The sequence below is a fragment of the Dioscorea cayenensis genome, chromosome 8, assembly GCF_009730915.1.
Source record: "Dioscorea cayenensis subsp. rotundata cultivar TDr96_F1 chromosome 8, TDr96_F1_v2_PseudoChromosome.rev07_lg8_w22 25.fasta, whole genome shotgun sequence".
NCBI lineage: Eukaryota > Viridiplantae > Streptophyta > Magnoliopsida > Dioscoreales > Dioscoreaceae > Dioscorea > Dioscorea cayenensis.
In genome coordinates, this window is record NC_052478.1 from 21,941,970 (window position 1) to 21,960,997 (window position 19,028).

Below are 19,028 nucleotides of genomic sequence, written 5' to 3' on the forward strand. Positions count from 1 at the left end.
AGATTATACGATAAAGATAAAAATATTGTTAATAATAATTTTTTATTATGTTATTATTCATAAAATATTGTTCATATTATTTAATATTATTTATATTACAGTTTAAAAATATTATTCACATAATGGGTGATGTACATATTAGATATAGATATAAAGATAGATATAGATATATGTGACCTTTCGTCTGTAGGGGACAGTTCCGGTAGCATCCAACGGCTGATCTCCCTTCCCCCGCATGATTTCCCTCCCTTAATATATATATATATATATATATATTATAATAACCCCTCATACACTCATACCCACCCCTCATACTGTTTTATAATATGGGGATTTTTACAAAGAAACTAAAGTTTAAAGTTGTCAAAATATTTCATAACTTTAACTAATTAAAAATAATAATAATATAAATTTGTAAACTTGAGAAATATAATTGTATTAAGTTGAAGATATATATTTGGTTGAAGAATTACAAAAAATAATATGTTTAATAATAATAAGTTTATATATGTTTATGTTCCCTGAAAATTTCTGAAATTACATTATTCTTACTTTCGTAACTAATATAAAATAATAATATTGAAATATTAACTTAAAATTGTGTGCATTATTTTTAAGATAAAAAAGTCAATGATTACTCCAATGACAAATTGATAAAAATCAAATGGAGCTCGGAGTTCTTTTCAGCCAGAGATACAGAGGTGGTGTCTTTACGGAACATTTTTCTTCCTCGAGAGATGTCTAGTGTTGATAGTTTTGTCCCCTAAAAAATCTCTCTTTTTGGTTGGGCTCCTTTCTTTTTCTCAACTTTTGTATTTTTTTGGGTCATTGTAATTTGTTCTCCCACTTTTTATGGGTATGTGGCGTGTGTCGTTTTTTTTTGTTTTGCGCTTTTGTAATGAATGTGATTAATCTATTTTTTTCAAAAAAATTATTCATTTATTATATTTATCTATTTTTTAAGAAAAAATAAAACAAATTACCAACGTTCTTTTTATAAACATTGTTTTTTTAACAACTATCAAGAGATTTAAGTAACTTGAAAACCCCGGCCTTTTGCCATGCAACTTTTGAAAGAATGGATGCACCACCTTCTACAAGAAATCTACTCAGACCCATTAAATAGTATTTAGGTCCGTCGTATTATATAAAGTGTTGATACAATACAAATACAGTGTTATTATAGTGCTTTTGACTGTTTGAAGTTTCAACCCTGTACTTTACACATGCACTACTTGATAACACACCACTATGCTAACAAGTGGTTGTTTATGGATATTATTTTAATTATTTTTCATAGCCTTCCTCATATTCATAATAATATATATATATATGTACACACACTGACACACACACAGATATTTGGATGGTAATGTTGTTTCACTGATCAACTTCAAATGTAGCTAAGAAAGGAACTATCTGTTTTCTAATTTGGCACAAAACATCACAGTTCTCATGTGTATAAGAGCATGTCTATTTTTGGTAGAAAGAAAACCTCTTTCGAAACATTGTAAAAGAGCTTTGATCATCAACAAATTTTCAAATTTAATTCCTTTTTTTTTATTATTTTCAAACTAATATATAATTACATTACATTTATTACTTTATGTCATAAAACATAGAACATCATGCATGCGTAATATATGAGATTTTTAAGAAGATGATAAACTATGAAGAAAAGTCATCAAAATTATAACCACACATGTCAAAATCAAACGTGGCATTTCAGTCACCGCATTGCTTGCTTGTAATCTACCACATGTACATATTTTTTTTATAATTTTTTTTTTAACCAAGGAATTAAAAATTCTCATAAATAATAATAATTATAATTTGGTAAGAAAATTAATTGATGTACATTTTGAGACAATTAATGACACACCTTCATACATCAGAAAAAACACAAAGCAAACAAGGAATATATCTGACCAAAAAATAATCATAACTAAGATAAAAACATACGATCAAACTACGACATGTGCAACAAGTACTTTGATAAAAAGCAAAACAAAAATCCATTATTTTTTATTTTAATAAATACAAAAAATATATATACACCCAGGATATATATATATATATATATACACGGAGACAATAAAAATTTATCCATATATCATCACTTGACCGATATAGAGAATTGAGTTATAAACTCACATTTATAACCAGAGCCCTTCCGTATTGTACATTTTGAATTGAGGTAATAAATATTCTGTAAAATAAATTTTATAATGGATGTTAGTACCATTAAACAAAAAGTTTTTTTTTTTTTGGTAAAATCATAAAATTTTGAAGGTATTGATAACATCCTGAAGTTGATTATTTTATACCAAGTAATTTTTTTTTTTGTCATTTTATTGTAGTTTGATGAAGTGGAATATATAGTGGAATATTGCCTTGCTATAATATAATATGAAAAAAAAGTATTATACCCTAATTGTCTTTCTATTTTTTTCTCATTTTTTTTTTATCATTCTACTCAGAAATGCTCCCGACTAATTTATTTATTTTTAAAAATGTGTCCACTTAGTTAGAAATGCTCCCAACTAGTCCCTATATTATTAAAAATGATCCAATTAGAGAGACTAAGTGGGTATATTTTTAAAAATATAGGGATTAGTTGAGAGAATTTTTAATTAAGTGGGTATATTTTCAAAAGTAAAATGACTAGTCAGAAATATTTTGAGTAGATGGGAAAAAAAAAGATAGCCAACGACCATTTGGCCTATCGAAGATCGGTCCCCTCACGTAGAGTGTTCGCCTCGAGTTGGCCGAGTCGGGCCCCCGAGCTCGATTCCCATCTCGCGTAAGGCTGAGGACGACGATTCGGCTGAGTGAGCTGCTTCCCCACGCTGCTCGCCGGCTCCAGACATTGTCGCTTTCTCAAAAAATAAAAAAATAAAAAAATAAAAATAAAAATACAAAGATTATTTTGGTGATCATACAAAAATGTATATATATATATATATATGGAGAGAGAGAAGAGAGAGAGTATGGAAAAATCATGTTGCATTAATTAGTTGGTTGTCGGTGAGTGATGGCAAATGGTAAATAAAGACAAAGTGAAGGGTGGTTATTCTGCACAATAACAAGGACTGAACTGATGATCATAAAAGAACAAGAACAGTCAACAGACAAGTCCCAACCAATTAGAACTCGACAGCATTCTTTATCAACTTTTCTCTCTCTCTCTCTCTCTCTCTCTCAGAGCTTCATTCATACATATTTTTTTTTTAATAATTCTCATCAAACTTCCTAACAAACAACATCTTAAATATTTCAACCTCTATTTGTAGCCATGTCTTGTGTTTGTGTGTGAGTAGTAGTACTAGTCCCAGAGAAAGAGAAGAAGATGGGAAGAGGAAGAGTGCAGTTGAAGAGAATAGAGAACAAGATCAACAGACAAGTGACCTTCTCCAAGCGCAGATCAGGTTTGCTAAAGAAAGCACATGAAATCTCAGTCTTGTGTGATGCTGAAGTTGCTCTTATTGTCTTCTCCACTAAAGGAAAGCTCTATGAATACTCAAGTGACTCCAGGTACACACACATACATATATATATACATGCATATTCTTTCATTGAAAATATATATATAGGTATGATAAAAGTTTTTCTTCTTTAAAAGTTATTCTTTGTTATCTTCATTCTTAATTGATCATCAAAACTTACATTTATCATATGGTTCTTGTTTTGCTTTTGTTCTTAGTTTGTATCTTTATCTTATACTGCTCATAATTCTCTATGTTTCTACGTGATTGTTATTAGTTTTAATGTGCTGGTGCAATATAAATTCATAGTTCATGTTCTCAGTGTTTTAAGTACTCTTTCTCTTGTTATTTTATAGAATATTAAGGATGTTGTATTTAGAAAAGTTTTAGTAACTTGTATATATATATATATATATAGTAGACATTATTCATGATCAGTTGTATATATATCATGATCTTCACTGTTGTGATTGTCAATGAGATGCAAACAGTTCTCTAATTAAGAGCTAATAGATAAGATGAATTTCATAATTTATGAAATGAAAAGAAAATTAAACATGGCTGAAGTTTTAAAATTTTTTTGTTTTGATATGACAGTATGGAAAGAATCATTGAACGTTATGAGCATTACTCATATGCAGAAAAGGCTCTCTCAATGACAGAACCTGATTCACAGGTATTTTTGTCTATTTAATATCAATTTAATTTCCCTTTTGAGCTCATTTGAGAGTTGTTTGTTAATTACATGCATTAATTCTATGCTTTTTATTCAAGAACTTTTAATTTATATATATCACCACATGCAGCAATTGGTTTGCTAATTTGATTGTTAATGCAAATTTAGGGAGATTGGTTCCTTGAATATGGTAAGCTGAAGGCCAAGATAGAGATTATCCAAAAAAGTCAAAGGTGATGTGATTTGCTATATATTTTGATCAAAGAATCAATGTTGAATTAATCACATATAATATCAAATTCATCCAATCACATGTGCATATATTATTATGTATATATACATATATGTATGATCAGATGTGCATGTATTCTTCATTAATCCTGACAGGCATCTCATGGGAGATCAACTTGATACATTGGGTATAAAACAACTCCAACATCTAGAACAACAGCTTGAGAATTCCTTGAAGCATATTAGATCAAGAAAGGTAATTAATTTATAATTTATCAGAAAATTAAAACTAGTTTAGATAGTGCTACATGCATGATGTTTATAATTAATGTTTCACTTTCAGAGCCATCTTCTATCAGATTCGATAGCCGATCTTCAAAAGAAGGTACATTTAACATCTAATTCATGAAATAATGTTCAATGTTTATAAAGAGAAGTATAAGTTTTGAGGAAAAACATTCTCTGTATATGAGCAGGAGAAGTTACTAATGGAGCAAAACAAACTTCTTGAAAATGAGGTATATATGTTTGTCATCCATTGTTGATAATGAATTGAATGAAGTCTTCATGAATTAGTGAATGATATATACAAACTAAACAGGTCATGGAGAAGGAGAAAGCAAGAGCAATGGCAGAGCAAACACAATGGGAGCAGCAAAATCAAGCACAACAAACAACAAGCTGTTCTTCAGCACCTTCATTCCTTATAACAACGGACTCACTTCCCACCCTAAACATTGGGTATCTACAAACTTCTTCTTCTTCTAATGCACATACGAATGTATGGTCTCTCCAAACAATTTGCTTTACTGCATGCAACTCTTCCAGTTTTCACTGGGTTTAAAGAATTAACTTATCAATTCAACTTGATGATGCAGTAATTTTCAAGGGAGAGCAAATGAAGAAGAACAGGAAGGACAAAGGAATCAGGTTCAGATTGCCAGTAGTAGCCTTTTGCCTCCATGGATGCTTCGTCCTCAATGAAGGATAAGATCAATACATGATCTATATCCACCTATCTATCTCTTTATATATATATATATATATATATGTATCATGTGTGTGTATTGACATAAATTCAAGTATTTTGTCTCTAGAAGTTTGTTTGTACTGATACTGTTTTGTCTATCTTCAGAGTTATATATATTTTCTATTTAAATATATATTGGTTTGGTGTTGTACTCCTCATGAACATTGTAAGGCTTAAACAGAGACAACAAATACCGAAGTTACCGGCCAGAATGTCCTTTTCTCATAATATATATATAAAAGCTGCCGGCTTTGGTTCATTGCACATCAAAGGAAAGCAAGATCAAACTCTCTCTCAGTTTGGGTGAGATCTCTGAAGCCTTCTTCTTTTTTTTTTTTTCATGTCTTGGCAATGTTTTCTCTTAGGGAAAGGCGGGGGAACTTGTGATTTTTGGTTTTTTCTTTTCTTCATGAAATAGTTTGTTGAAAAGTGTTGAATTTTAGAATATGGATATGTTAATTTGTTGGTTTTGAGGATCTTTAAATGGATTTGCAGATAGTCAAGGCTCATGGCAAATTCAGTTCTTGTTACTACTTCAAAAAAGCTTATCCAAATAGATGTTGTTTCAGACACTGTTTGTGCATGGTGTTTTGTGGGGAAGAAGAACATAGAGAAAGCTATGGATCTAGTCAAGGATCAATTTGATTTTGAGGTTCTCAGGTTCTCTTCTTGCATTTGAATCAATATTCCATTGCTTTTACTCATTTTCCAATTGTTAGGTGAGATGGCATCCATATTTTCTAAATCCTTCTGCACCTAAAGAAGGTATAAAAAAGACTGATCTTTATAAGCTGAAATATGGGGTTGAAAAATCTGAAGCAACTTCATCAAGAATGAAAAAGGTACTGACTTCTTACATGTAAACTTCTTTCGATGTTTACTTTGCAAGGCCATAACTTATAAATACTGAATTCTTGAAATCTTTGTAGGTATTCCAGGGTATCGGTCTTGAATATGATCCTTCCGGGCTCACGTATGTCTACTGTGTGTCTCTGTGTGTTCTCTAATTGTAAGCACAAAAAGGATGACAATTTGCAGTAACTTGTTGTGACAGGGGAAATACAGTAGACAGTCATAGGCTCATAGCATTGGCTGCACAGCAGGGCTATGACAAGCAAAATGCTCTTGTGGAGGAGTTGTTCTTCAATTACTTTTGTGAAGGGAAGTATGTTGGAGATCAGTAAGTGTTTTGGTGAATTGTTATATAATCTCTGTTAAACATATGCATAAGCCAAATAATGTGGAGATAAAATGGATATGATAAACTTCAATGCAGTCAAGTTCTTTTAGATGCTGCTGAAAAGGTTGGCATAGAAAGAGCTGCAGACGTGCTTGAAGATCCAAGCAAGCTGCTTGAAGAGGTTCATTTGTTTAGTTTTCTAGTTTCTTACTAAATATCAAAAACTTGAATATGTGTTGGGCTTCTTATAGATCAACGAAGAGCTCGAGAAATATCCCGCTCGTGGCATGGGTGTCCCTCTTTTTCTGGTATACGATTATTAATGTTTGTCAATGAATAATCTTCTGAATTATGATTTCTGAACTCATGTTTTCAATAGATAAATGGAGAGCACAAGATTTCTGGTGGCCAGCCACCTGAGGTGTTCTTGAAAACATTTCAAGAAATAGCAGAGAATAGAACTACATGAATCTGCTACAATTTACAGTATGAAACACATTTAAATCTGTTTTGGAGTCTTGAATTATGACTGTTGCACAATCTATCTTCTGTTATTGTAATACATGGTGACATGTGAGACCTTGCTTTGTTAATTTCAGCATGGACTTATATTTGTGAGGAATAAATCAAAGTCATTATGAACTTTATCACACTGTTAATTAGTTGGTTGTCACTTGAACATATGATTCACATTAAACATGCTACTCTTTGTCTATCTAGTCCTTATTTAAGTCCCCATGAGATCACAGGCACACACATACTACACATGTGTTTGTGAGTCTAAACAGAATAATGATGGAGAAGATGAAGGAAGGAAGGAAGGGACTAGGCGATGACATCGAAGATGTGGAAGAGTCCTTATTGGAGAAGCTGAGCCAGCTACTAGACTTGCTGGAAAAACTCTATGACTTCTTGGATGATGCCAAGTCTGTGATGTTGCGCCACTGGGTCTTGACCATGGCCCTTCCCATGGCCTTGATCATCCTCTACTGCTGCTATTGTCGTTGCAACAAGAAGAAGAACAAGAAGAAGAAGAAGAAGGAGAAAGCTGTGGAGAGGGATTACAACTCTGAGAGTGATGATCATAGAACTGAGTGTTGCTTGGACTTGCATTCATGGGATTTCAAGGTTTCATGGTGGTAGAGTTTAGCACATTAATCTATGTGTTTCTTGTCATCCTTCCTTCTTTGCAGCTAGTTATTAAGTACTAGCATTCATGGGATTTCAAGGTTTCATGGTGGTAGAGTTTAGCACATTAATCTATGTGTTTCTTGTCATCCTTCCTTCTTTGCAACTAGTTATTAAGTTAATGATATAATCAATAACTGCAATGCCTTATTAGAGTTGAAAGAATATTTGTTATTTGATCAAAAATTGAAGGCATGTTTTTCACATTCTGCTCATGAAACTGAGTAAAAGAAATGAAAAATATGAGAGTTCCTCTGTCCTAATGGAAGCAACCAAGAAACTCTCCAATCTTGGCCATGATTTAAAGATTTTGTCTGATTGACCATGGTAATAAACTTCTATGTAAAAAAAGCAAGATAAAAGATAATACTGAAGCTCTGATACATTTATTATGATTTATTTCTGCAAATACATTAATAGAGCTTGTGGAATAGAAGAGGTATGCCATACTTCGATTTTAATGAGAGACCGAAAACAGTTTGGTGCTTATATGCCGGTGATATGACAAATGCGAAGCTCTGCAACACCATTGCTAGAACTATCTTGGCTTCAATCATTGCAAAGTTCATTCCCATGTAAATTCTTGACCCCAGCATGAAAGGCATGTAGGCCATTGGATGTTTTGATGCCTTGGAAACTCCTTCAGCAAAGCGGCTTGGATCAAACTGGTCGAAGTTTTCGCCCCATTGTTATGGATCATATATATTCATGGTGCACTGCTATCATCAGCATTAATTTCTACATCAACACCAGCAGAAATAGTCAGGTTTCCAATCTTCATTTCTTCATTCCCAATCTTCATGACAAATGGGATAGGAGGATACAACCTCAATGTTTCATGGATTATCATGTTTAGCTGCAAAATCAACAAATCTCAATGCAACTGAATAATTTTAGATCATGCATGGGTTCTTAAACTGCATTGCTAGTGAGCTTACTATTTTGAGCTGGTTTATATTTACTAAAGTTGGTCTTTGTCCTTTGAGCACTTGATGAATTTCCTCTTGAGCTCTAACTTTTATCGATCTCTTTGTATGATATATGTAACCTATTATCGATCTCTTCTTATCTGACAATCACCACCATTGAATTTCTGAAACAATTACAAAATAATTACTTAATAGTATTTAATTTAGTTACATGAAAGATCTGAAAAGAAGTATATATATTACAATAAAAGATACATTAGGATACATAGAGCTTGTGGACAACTAGACAAGAGAAGCTAAGAGAGTGTTCAACAGCAGTTATTGTTCTCAACATCTGTGACATTGCTTTCTTCTTGATCATGACTTCTGAAGATTTTATTATGACCAGTGGATTCAGTGGAACATGTTGATGGAAAATTTTCAAAGGTCCAGAGAGTAGTAGTGACACATTGCTGGAATGGTGTAACAATACCAACAGTTGATTATGATACAAAGTTGACCATTGGAGCATGTTAGATGACAAGTGCGAAAAGTTTCGTTTTTATTAGTACCAGTCAGTGATTCCTCAAAAGCTTCCAAGTTTTACAATCTAATCACCAAAATTGTTATTAGTTGTGATGTCAATTTTGATGAAGAAAATATCTGCTCATGCACCAATAAAAGTGATGAAAAGCAATTCTCAGACGTGGAAGGCAAGAAGTAGACACGTCTCTGTATACAATTGTTTTAGCAGAAATATTTTACTTAATTTTTTTTCTTTAACAAATGCGGCCGTGCCCATAAATTAAAATCGATTATTCAGTTTATGTATTTTATCACTCATCAATACAGGGTTTGAGTTACAAACACTCACTAATAACTAGAGATTTATTAGTACCATTGCGTCCATACTCTAAAAATTTTTCAAAATATTAATTATGTATGTATTTTGTGATTTTTTTATTTGAAAAATAAATAATTTTAAATATTTTACATGTAGAAATATATATATATATATATATATTTCTATTTATAAGCCTTAATAAATGATTCATGGGCAAGACAAGAGAACTGAGGGCTGTTTTGGGGAAAAAAGATTGTCTTAGAGCGGGTACATTTTGGGAACATATGAAAAAGGGTATTCTGGGAATTCAATTCATTGACAACTTCAGTGAGAGGGTTTTCACTTTCGGATTGGAAACGATAAAAACAACAACACGATTTTTGGGGATTTTCTCTTTGGAGGTGTTGCTGATGAAGGATCCAATCCAAGCCTTGATCTTGGAGTCCATGCTTCTCATTTCGGAGATTTTTGATGTTTGATTCGTGTTTGGAAGTGGTTTTTTTCTTTGAATTCTTTGAATTGTTGGTAATGTCTTTAGGGAAAGATCCGACCTTGTTGGAGCAATCGTGATTGTTTTTTTTTAATTATTTTTTTCGAATTGTTTGGAATTCGGCCAAGTGTATTTGATTTCATCGATCAGTGAAAAGTCCAAATTTTGGGGCCTTTTTTTATATATGGATCGAGAGATTGGTGAAAAATGAAAATCCTTGATTTAGATGTGATTGTTTTTAGGTTTTTTATTTTTAATAGTTTCTGGATCTGAGCAGATGATGAGAAATGAATGCTTTTGATCTGTTGATTTGGAGTGAGTGTTGAGGTTTGGCGAAGCGCCGGAGATGCGGCGGAGGGCGCCCGAGTTCCGGCGGTCCTCCAGGAAGAAGCTTTCGGATTGGATCTGGTGGCTTCTGGGTTTCTTTATTGTCGCAGGACTCGTGCTCTTCATCGTCCACCATCGCCATGAAAGTACATTCGAGCCCCCAATCAAGGTCCCTGACTTTGTCCCTGGTTTATGCTTAATTTTTCTCTTATGTTTTCTTTCATTCTTTATCATGTGATGTGAGTTAAAAAATTGCTTCTTGGAATTGTATCCTAATGATTAAATCTCATTTGGTTTTTATGATTTTTATCAACTCATTGTGTTGAATTAGATTTGATGATTGAGTCGTCACTGTCCAAGTGAAGTACTTGTACTAACTTTGGATTCTTAAATTTCATCATTTTGATGGTTTATCTTTTTCTGGTAGATGATTATGTGCTGTTGTAGGAAGGGAAAACTTTCACTTGTGTAACTGATATTTGTAGTAAATTTTCATATTGTTTTCATGGAAACTGAAGAGAATAAGAGTACTTTGTATTGAGCATGTTAGCAATGCTTTTATTGGCTTAAATTGTATTGAAATCATGTTTCAATGACAAATTAGAAGATGAAATCTACCTGCACACTACTCTAGAAGATACCGAGGTTGCTGTGGGTGTAAAATCTCCCAGATATTTTTTTTTTGTCTCTTTCACATTGTTGTGGCCATTTGCTATTTGTTGCTTCTAGTCCTTAGTAATGTTCATACGAATGTCATAATTTGGTTTTTCAGAGAAGCGAATGTTAATTAATTTCCGTGTTTAACTCTCTGTTTTGATGGAAGGTATTGATCATTCATATTTTCCTAAGCATGAAATAGTAGTTTCTATTTTTTCTCCCATTATTTTGACCCATTCAAGCACTTAATCATGCATATAGTAAATGGTAATTGACAAAGAAATGCCCTAGGATTGGTTAACCCAAATTATGTTTGTTGAGCCTTCCCTTGATATTTTGTTTTTTTGTTTTTTCTTCTTGCCTTCTAGAATAGAGCCCTGCAATTGAAGAGGTTCTTTGTCATTCATGGCTTTGTTGCCTTGCTGCAGTTTGAAAATACAAAGTAGTCAAATTTTCTTTTTTCTGATTCATGAAAGACTTTATTCTGGAATTCAATGATAAGTTAAAATTATGAGTTTGTATTATGCATCATTGTTTCTCACTCTATTACTTGTTGATCTTTTCAGGATGTGAATACCAAATTTGAAGATGCTTCTCAGGAAAGTGTAAATTTCACACAAGAACTTGTAAGCAGTACCTCCTTTGCTAGGCAACTGATTGACCAAATGACGCTTGCCAAAGCTTATGTCATCATTGCAAAAGAGCGGAGTAATGCCCAACTTGCTTGGGAGCTCAGCTCACAGATCAGGAAGTGCCAAAGATTGCTCTCTCAAGCAGCTGTGAGGGGGAAATCCGTCACCCTGGAAGAAGCCCACCCAGTTGTTAGTCGCTTATCAGAGCTGATTTACAGGTCCCGAGATAACCATTATGATATCAGTACCATGATTGTTACACTCAAGAAGCATTCCCAAGCTCTCGAAGAACGGGCAATAGCAGCAACAGTGCAAAGCGCTGAATTTGGTCAATTGGCTGCTGAATCCTTGCCAAAATATCTCCACTGCCTGAACATCAAACTGACCATGGATTGGTTCGAAAACCTGAAGCTCAAAAAACTTGCTGATGAGCAGAGAAATTCTCCACGACTTGTCGACATCAACCTGTACCATTTCTGCATATTCTCAGATAATGTGCTGGCAACATCTGTTGTCATCAATTCCACCGTATCAAATTCTGATCATCCGCAACAGCTTGTGTTTCATGTGGTCACAGATGCAGTCAATTACTATGCCATGAAGGCTTGGTTTCTGAGGAATAATTTCCAAGGATGCACAGTAGACATCCAGAACATTGATGATTTTTCTTGGCTGAATGCCTCTTATTCTCCAATGGTGAAACGGTTGCTGAATGAAGAAACCCAGCATCAGTATTTGAGTGGAGTTACAGCAGGTGAAAATGAAGACTTGAAATTTAGGAGCCCAAAATTTGTGTCTTTGCTAAACCACCTGCGCTTCTACATCCCGGAAGTATACCCATATTTGGAGAAGGTGGTATTTCTGGACGATGATGTTGTGGTGCAAAAGGATCTAACTCCTCTATTTTCTTTGGATTTGCATGGAAATGTGATGGGAGCTGTGGAGACTTGCCTGGAGGCATTCCACCGATTTTACAAGTATCTAAATTTCTCCAATCCTTTGATTAGCTCAAAATTTGATCCGCAGGCTTGCGGGTGGGCATTTGGTGTGAATGTCTTCGACCTAGCAGCATGGAAGAAGGCAAACGTGACTGGACGGTATCACTACTGGCTAGAACAGAATTCAGACCAGTTGCTTTGGAAGAAGGGGGCTCTCCCTCCCGGTCTCCTGGTGTTTTACGGGTTGATGGAGCCACTTGATCGGAGATGGCATGTCTTGGGATTGGGCTATGACATGGAGGTAGATGATAGGTTAATAGATAGTGCCGCCGTTGCACATTTTAATGGAAATATGAAGCCATGGCAGAAGTTAGCTATCAGTAGGTACAAACATTTGTGGCAACAGTATATTAATCTCTCCAACACGCATCTTCAAGACTGCATCATGAATTGAAGCATTACACCCTGAAAATTCTTCTACGATGTACTCTCAATACTCTTATCGGTTCATATTAGAGAAGTGCATCACTCTTCTTGTTTTCATTGTTTGTGAATGTAAAAGGAACATGTACATGAGAAAGTAACTCTACCTCACACCTAGTGAGGTTTGATTTTGGAAAATGTAATAATCTCACTGTTAGATGGTTTTGTATTGCATTACAGAGGATCAGTTCCTGATGTTATTCTTTTTCAGGGTTCTGTACATTGCTCTAGTGGTTTGATGTGCAAGTTTTTGCTGCCAAACTACCTTGAATTGATTGCCAGATTTGAAAATTTTCCCCTCTTCAATGATAATATTAATTGCTCGAATTCCTAATTTTGCTATGTCTTGTTGACTCTGAATTCAATGATAATATTTTCAAACTGTGCAGGACCTATCAGTTTCAAGGAATTGAACGGACAAGGATATCATGCAGGATGATCTCTCTCAAAAGCAGATAAGTTGCATTGCATCCTGTGAAAGACGAGAAGGATGACCAACCTTTAAAGCAGCTCATGAAACACCAACCTCATATATACAAACAACTCATTTGCTTTTCCTGAATGACCACTACCGCATTGCCATTTACTGCTGCTGGTTTGCAGTTGCAATGCTTTGCACATGAGCTCAGTTAAGGAACTCTCATGATATGTTGAGCTTCCAGCTGAAAAAGAAAGCTTGCTGACCATAAAACTCTCTCTATATATAGAACTGAACCAGAATGCAGGGAATCCACAGCATAGTGACAAGGTGTGTTGAATCCAATGATGGGAGTGTCTTTCAAACTCTTCAGCTTACTAATCCTTGCAGGTATCATCTTTCACGGTTCTGCTGCTCGTCATGACCTCCCGAGAGCAATGGTGGTCGGAACTGTATATTGTGATACCTGCTTTCACAATGCACCCTCAAAGTCCAGCCATCTGATCACAGGTATGTTTGTCCGATCAAAATTACACTTCACCAGAAGTAAAAAGTATATATTTTTGAATAAACACAAACTGATTATTAACCATAGGTGCAACTGTTGCGGTTGAATGTGCTCCGAGTTTCCGAGAGGAGGTGAAGACGAACGAGCAAGGGGAGTTCCAGGTAAACCTGCCGGCGGAGGTCAGCAAACACATCAAGAGAATAAAGGCATGCTCTGTGAAGCTGATCAGCAGCAATGAACCATTCTGTGCAGTGGCTTCTTCAGCTACCTCAACTACACTCCGGCACCTCAAATCCAAGAACAAGAGTGTTCATGTCTTCTCAGCAGGATTCTTCACATTCAAACCATTGAAGCAACCTGAAGTTTGCTACCAGAAACCAAAGTTTGATTCTATGAAGTTTGCTCCTTTTACAGGCTTACCACCTTTTCAATTGAACCTGCCTCCTCTTCCTCAACTATTGCCGCCATTACCAAGTCTTCCAAGTTTGCCACCTCTGCCAATCTTAGGACAACCAATACCCGGTGCAGCTACAGGTACTGGTCCAGGCTCAGTTCCAGTTCCAGTTCCAGTTCCAGTTCCAGTTCCCGCCAAACAGGATGAACAAAAGCAAAACCAGTCAGCATTATTTCTTCCAAATCCCCCACCAGTGCCTGCCATTGGAGGAAGAACACTACCACCACCTCCATTGAGACAAACTGTCATTTTGGCTCCACCACCACCCAGTCTTCCTGGACTCCCATTTCAAACAACACCGCCGCCGCCACTCCGCAATAATTTGCCGCCATTTCCCTTTCCATCTACACCAACACCACCAAATGCAGGCTTCCGTCTCCCACCATTCCAATTTCCTACAAATCTCCCATTCCCAGGGTCCCCACCAAGTTCTCCAAGAAAACTGTCACCATGAGTGAATTTCGGTTACTTGTTTCAATAGTAACCTTTTTGCTGCATACATCAATCTGATCAGTTATGTACTGACTAGTACATGTATCTCTATGCATCAGTAGTTTCTGTTTAAAATAAACAATGAATAAGTGAAAAACTAATATCATCAATAAAGGTCCTGAACAAGGACAAAAACACGCTTCAAATCACTCACCACAACCTTAGAAACATTGGTCCACAAGCACTTGATAATGAGGAACAGAAGGGCGTCTTTACTAGCAATGGTGGGTTGGTGACTGGGTGGTCCATCCCACAAGCTAATGGCCAACTGGATGCGCACAAGAAGTCCCTGTCTGTGGCCACTGCTTTCCAATTAATTTTCAACATCACCAAAGAAATCACTGAGAAAACACCAGATAATTCAAAGGAAAAAACAAGGCTGTGCCATGAAAAGATAGATAACATCACATGTTACAGTAATCTGCCAAATATTAGGATTTACAGTGATGCATGATTCATATATTTACAAAATGTAAGTTTCTGTACATGTTTGATCTTTTCCTTCAGACTACTATTCCTAATCTGAAGGAATTGACTACAATGCAACACAATGCTGAAGAGGCCAGTGTACAAATACTGTGCAAGTATACACCTGGTTTATTCTCTCATTCATTTACGCTAAATTTGACACAACAACAGTGTGTTTGTATGATGACATTTGCAGCAATGAAGGACTATGTACACAAGTGGATTATACCAATCTAAAAGAGAGACCTAACCAAAGCCGAAATTATAGAAAGGACGTGATTTGAAAAGGCTACCAAAGAGGAAACGTGGGGGGGACTCCTGAGGAGGAGATTTGGGGCATTTGTAGTGATCCTTGACTTGGAGTATAGTCTGGCCAATTGCCTGTCTTATGGCACTAATGATCTTTGAATCAACGGGATACCCTGCAGCATCACGAACATAGAAAGTATTAACTGCTTTGCCTCCTCTAGTTGTGATTTCTGCTCTAGTGACCGTCAAGCTGTTTTCACGGAAGATTCGAGTGACTTCAGATAATAAACCAATTTTATCACCTGTGCACAGCTCTAGCTTCAAACCCTGCAAACCATTTAAGTTGTATACACGTCAACACACCCAAATGCCCATAATTGCAGAACATTCAGCATAACCATCGATAGAAAAAGCATCTACATGCTGATTTGACATTCACTAGTCCACTTTCTAATCAAAATGCACCTTTTAATTGACTTTAGTCCATAAATAAATGCCAACAATCAGCAAACTGTGAACAAAATTTCAAAATCAGCAGTTGGTTTGACACGGGATCACTATTCATTATTCTTGCTTACGGGATGAGGTAAGGTTAATAGAAAACAGTTTAAATCATGATGAATTACTGGTGCACGGTGCACCGAATATATAGCAATAAGAAAAGACTGAACCAACCACAAAGAGTATAATGAAACAATTAAAAAAAAACGTTTCAATCATGCTGCATAGTTGGTGCATATATCAGCGGGAATCAGGGCTTACCTCAGATACTCTCCTCTCAATAGCAGCTTCAAGGCATTGTGCTACTCGCCTTCTCTCAGCTTCTGAGTTGACAGGTGATCCATCTATGTGCTTAATATAAAACTCCTTCAGGACCACATACAAGAAGAAAACGAAATGAATGATAATTGTGAAAAATGATGGGATAAAAATCACATAGGTGAATGAACAACACATGCAAGTTACAATGTGGAATACCTGGTAGGCTTCAGGTTTCTCTGCATCAACATTCCCATGGAAAACAACATATTGCATGTCCGTCAATGTGCAAACCGTGTCAAAGAGAAGCTTTGGCCTATCCTTACATCGAATTGTGACCAAGGAGTAATCCTTATCATACCATTTGACAACAGTCACATTAGGCCTTGCATTACCACTTGGAGAATCCTGACCAGACCTCTCATAATCTCGATCGGCCAACATCAACTGGTGAAGCCTCCGATCTGTGTGTGTGACCCCCATAGCCACAGCTGTCTTGGCTCCACGAGTCTTATTGCTTCCCTTAAGTACATTGCAGAGGAGCTCTTTGATTTTATAAAGCCTTTCTGGATCTGTAATAGCTAAACCAGTTGCATCATCTGTCACATGCATTACGGCAGCAGCCCTGTCATTGTGAGTCCAGACTTCAGCATTCACCACATTGCACTTTAAATCAGTGAGCACAGCACTCACTTCAGACAGCAATCCTGGTCTGTCTGTCCCAGATAGCTCAATGGATGTATGGTTCACAGAAGGTGCTACATCCACCAATCGTCTCCGAGAAGATATGAAACAGGAATCTGATTCCAATGACTGTTCAATCAATGAATCGAATGTCAAGTGGCATGATGCAAGAAAAGGTGAAGCACAAGAATGTAATGAATATTCTACCTTGCGGATATAATCAACAATTCCACTTGTTGTAGCTTCATCACTAAGCTTCTTCCCATCTCGATCGGTAACATTGAAAACTATCAGAAATCCAAGAATAAGGTTCGGATATAAGAATAAAAAAAAAAAATTCAAACAGAATAAAAAAAGGAGGCATAATTATCAAAATTTTGCTTTTTGGGCGATTATTACCATCCATGAACCACCCTCCATCAGAGGTTATATATGCTTTCTTTATGATTAGATTCAGGTCCGTGAGGACCTGAACTACTTCCAAAAGGATTCCATACTTGTTTGCGCTATCAACCTATATGACACGTAATATAGCAAATTCAGAATTTTTCAGTAAAGAATACTAAGAAAGATGTCTTCCGCTCAAAATGAGTGCATATATATGTATGTAAATGAGAACGAGAAGAGACAAACAACACTAACCCTAACAATAGTTGCAGTGGTGCTAGTTTCATTGTCAATCACAACCCTGAGGAGAAGAAAAAAACATTAGAAAATATATAATTTTCCAGAAAACCAGCTGGAACATTGAAAAAAAAACTGGATAAATTTTGAATCAGTGTATGAGACAGACCTCGGTGGATTCATTAGTTGAATGAACTTCTCATACTCATCATCACTATCCCAAGAACAGCTCAGATCTGCTTCTGAATCAAAAGAAGAAAAAAAAAAACTTTTTTTTATTACTCCGTGAAATCTTTTGAAAATGAATTAAAAGAAAAGAGTTCTTAAAAGGTAACAAGTAAAGAATTCACAATAAAACTCCAAAATCACAACATCTATGAACAATAACCAGAGCCTTAAAAAGAAGAAGAAAAAAAAAAAAACAATAAAACATCAGCAGATTCAAATTGCAGCATTCGAATGGAAAATGAACGGAACTTGTTGAGCTTCCTATCAATCTAATACATTAATCATTGATGATTTCATAGCACATACCAAAAAAACTCCCATCCAAAGAGAAAGAAGAGAAAAGTACCCATTAAGAAAAAGGAAGAGGGAGAGCGAGAGCAAGAGACTCGACAATGGAGATATTTGGAGAAGAAGAAGGACAATGAGAGAGCAGCGAAGCGAGCACGCAGGAAGATCCAAAGACGAGCAAAGACAACAGCGAGCGTTGAGATTCTCTAGCTTTCAATGACTCGCGCGAATCGGGAATGAACCAAAAGAGAGTTTTTTATTCTTGGAAAGAGAGAAACGCTTCTCTCTCTTTTTAGCACCTCTTTCCACCCGCTTGAGCTGCTCTACAAAGGACAACGGAGTATATATATATATATATATATATATATATATAATTTTTATATATAAAAATACTCACTTTTTTTTTTATAAAATTAAAATTCCCAATTTCTTTTAATAATGAATTTAACTTCTCTCCTTAAAATTTCAGGTTAGTAGAGAACAATGGGCTAACTTTACGTATAATCATCCGTATTTATAATTGAGAAATTTTGAGTTCGAGTCTCTTAGATCATAACTCATTTTTTAAATTTTTTTATGAAAATTTTGCATGAGAAATACTTTTTATTCTTCTTTTAAGAATTATATGGTGGGGTTTATTTTTAAGAGGTCAGTCAAACCACTAGTATATATATGTACTCATTTATCTTTTACTTTGTTGCTTTGGTTGATTTTATAAAAAGGCAGTTACTCATTAAAAAAAAATTAATTAGAGGGGAAGCATCCAACCAGAAGCATGCCAACTTAT

General features: G+C 35.3%; 6 protein-coding genes across 7 annotated transcripts; 5 read left to right on the top strand and 1 right to left on the bottom strand.

Annotated features, from left to right (window-relative positions):
• Positions 1 to 3,234: 3,234 nt before the first annotated feature.
• Positions 3,235 to 5,553, top strand: LOC120266966 (truncated transcription factor CAULIFLOWER A-like). 2 transcript variants are annotated; one of them, XM_039274631.1, is made up of 8 exons: positions 3,235 to 3,534; positions 4,083 to 4,161; positions 4,330 to 4,394; positions 4,549 to 4,648; positions 4,736 to 4,777; positions 4,869 to 4,910; positions 4,994 to 5,173; positions 5,271 to 5,553. In XM_039274631.1, the coding sequence occupies exons 1-8, from the start codon at positions 3,350 to 3,352 to the stop codon at positions 5,271 to 5,273; spliced, it is 696 nt and encodes a 231-aa protein (XP_039130565.1). In that variant the 5' UTR covers positions 3,235 to 3,349; the 3' UTR covers positions 5,274 to 5,553. The 2 variants fall into 2 exon arrangements, with proteins under 2 accessions (XP_039130565.1, XP_039130564.1); XM_039274630.1 differs by having other exon boundaries at positions 4,994 to 5,133.
• Positions 5,554 to 5,590: 37 nt separating this feature from the next.
• Positions 5,591 to 7,122, top strand: LOC120266968. Its single transcript, XM_039274632.1, has 8 exons — positions 5,591 to 5,725; positions 5,918 to 6,074; positions 6,142 to 6,264; positions 6,352 to 6,395; positions 6,477 to 6,602; positions 6,699 to 6,783; positions 6,854 to 6,910; positions 6,982 to 7,122. Exons 2-8 carry the CDS (start codon positions 5,931 to 5,933, stop codon positions 7,069 to 7,071), a joined length of 669 nt encoding a protein of 222 aa, XP_039130566.1. The 5' UTR covers positions 5,591 to 5,725; positions 5,918 to 5,930; the 3' UTR covers positions 7,072 to 7,122.
• Positions 7,123 to 7,378: 256 nt separating this feature from the next.
• LOC120266969 (synaptotagmin-2-like) lies at positions 7,379 to 7,894 on the top strand. The gene is made up of 2 exons (XM_039274633.1): positions 7,379 to 7,738; positions 7,840 to 7,894. Exons 1-2 carry the CDS (start codon positions 7,395 to 7,397, stop codon positions 7,844 to 7,846), a joined length of 351 nt encoding a protein of 116 aa, XP_039130567.1. The 5' UTR covers positions 7,379 to 7,394; the 3' UTR covers positions 7,847 to 7,894.
• Positions 7,895 to 9,762: 1,868 nt separating this feature from the next.
• LOC120266385 (hexosyltransferase GAUT11-like) lies at positions 9,763 to 13,243 on the top strand. Its single transcript, XM_039274008.1, has 2 exons — positions 9,763 to 10,528; positions 11,583 to 13,243. Exons 1-2 carry the CDS (start codon positions 10,379 to 10,381, stop codon positions 13,038 to 13,040), a joined length of 1,608 nt encoding a protein of 535 aa, XP_039129942.1. The 5' UTR covers positions 9,763 to 10,378; the 3' UTR covers positions 13,041 to 13,243.
• A 116-nt stretch (positions 13,244 to 13,359) lies between these two features.
• Positions 13,360 to 15,074, top strand: LOC120266387 (proline-rich protein 4). The gene is made up of 2 exons (XM_039274010.1): positions 13,360 to 13,997; positions 14,083 to 15,074. The coding sequence occupies exons 1-2, from the start codon at positions 13,832 to 13,834 to the stop codon at positions 14,901 to 14,903; spliced, it is 987 nt and encodes a 328-aa protein (XP_039129944.1). The 5' UTR covers positions 13,360 to 13,831; the 3' UTR covers positions 14,904 to 15,074.
• A 249-nt stretch (positions 15,075 to 15,323) lies between these two features.
• LOC120266386 (ACT domain-containing protein ACR4-like) lies at positions 15,324 to 18,556 on the bottom strand. The gene is made up of 8 exons (XM_039274009.1): positions 18,300 to 18,556; positions 17,895 to 17,967; positions 17,744 to 17,789; positions 17,501 to 17,615; positions 17,309 to 17,388; positions 16,637 to 17,230; positions 16,421 to 16,525; positions 15,324 to 15,985 (listed from the first exon to the last, which is right to left on the bottom strand). Exons 1-8 carry the CDS (start codon positions 18,301 to 18,303, stop codon positions 15,656 to 15,658), a joined length of 1,347 nt encoding a protein of 448 aa, XP_039129943.1. The 5' UTR covers positions 18,304 to 18,556; the 3' UTR covers positions 15,324 to 15,655.
• Positions 18,557 to 19,028: the final 472 nt, after the last annotated feature.

Bases quoted from the DNA above. Each gene is read 5' to 3' on its own strand.
- LOC120266966 (XM_039274630.1), top strand. From the start codon at position 3,350: ATGGGAAGAGGAAGAGTGCAGTTGAAGAGAATAGAGAACAAGATCAAC. The intron at 3,535-4,082 runs GTACACACACAT...TTGATATGACAG, and splicing joins GAATACTCAAGTGACTCCAG to TATGGAAAGAATCATTGAAC. The intron at 4,162-4,329 runs GTATTTTTGTCT...ATGCAAATTTAG, and splicing joins TGACAGAACCTGATTCACAG to GGAGATTGGTTCCTTGAATA.
- LOC120266968 (XM_039274632.1), top strand. From the start codon at position 5,931: ATGGCAAATTCAGTTCTTGTTACTACTTCAAAAAAGCTTATCCAAATA. The intron at 6,265-6,351 runs GTACTGACTTCT...AAATCTTTGTAG, and splicing joins CTTCATCAAGAATGAAAAAG to GTATTCCAGGGTATCGGTCT. The intron at 6,784-6,853 runs GTTCATTTGTTT...GGCTTCTTATAG, and splicing joins CAAGCAAGCTGCTTGAAGAG to ATCAACGAAGAGCTCGAGAA.
- LOC120266969 (XM_039274633.1), top strand. From the start codon at position 7,395: ATGATGGAGAAGATGAAGGAAGGAAGGAAGGGACTAGGCGATGACATC.
- LOC120266385 (XM_039274008.1), top strand. From the start codon at position 10,379: ATGCGGCGGAGGGCGCCCGAGTTCCGGCGGTCCTCCAGGAAGAAGCTT. The intron at 10,529-11,582 runs GTCCCTGACTTT...TGATCTTTTCAG, and splicing joins CATTCGAGCCCCCAATCAAG to GATGTGAATACCAAATTTGA.
- LOC120266387 (XM_039274010.1), top strand. From the start codon at position 13,832: ATGATGGGAGTGTCTTTCAAACTCTTCAGCTTACTAATCCTTGCAGGT. The intron at 13,998-14,082 runs GTATGTTTGTCC...TATTAACCATAG, and splicing joins GTCCAGCCATCTGATCACAG to GTGCAACTGTTGCGGTTGAA.
- LOC120266386 (XM_039274009.1), bottom strand. The intron at 17,616-17,743 runs GTTAGTGTTGTT...CGTGTCATATAG, and splicing joins CCACTGCAACTATTGTTAGG to GTTGATAGCGCAAACAAGTA. The intron at 16,526-16,636 runs GTATTCCACATT...GTGGTCCTGAAG, and splicing joins AGAAACCTGAAGCCTACCAG to GAGTTTTATATTAAGCACAT.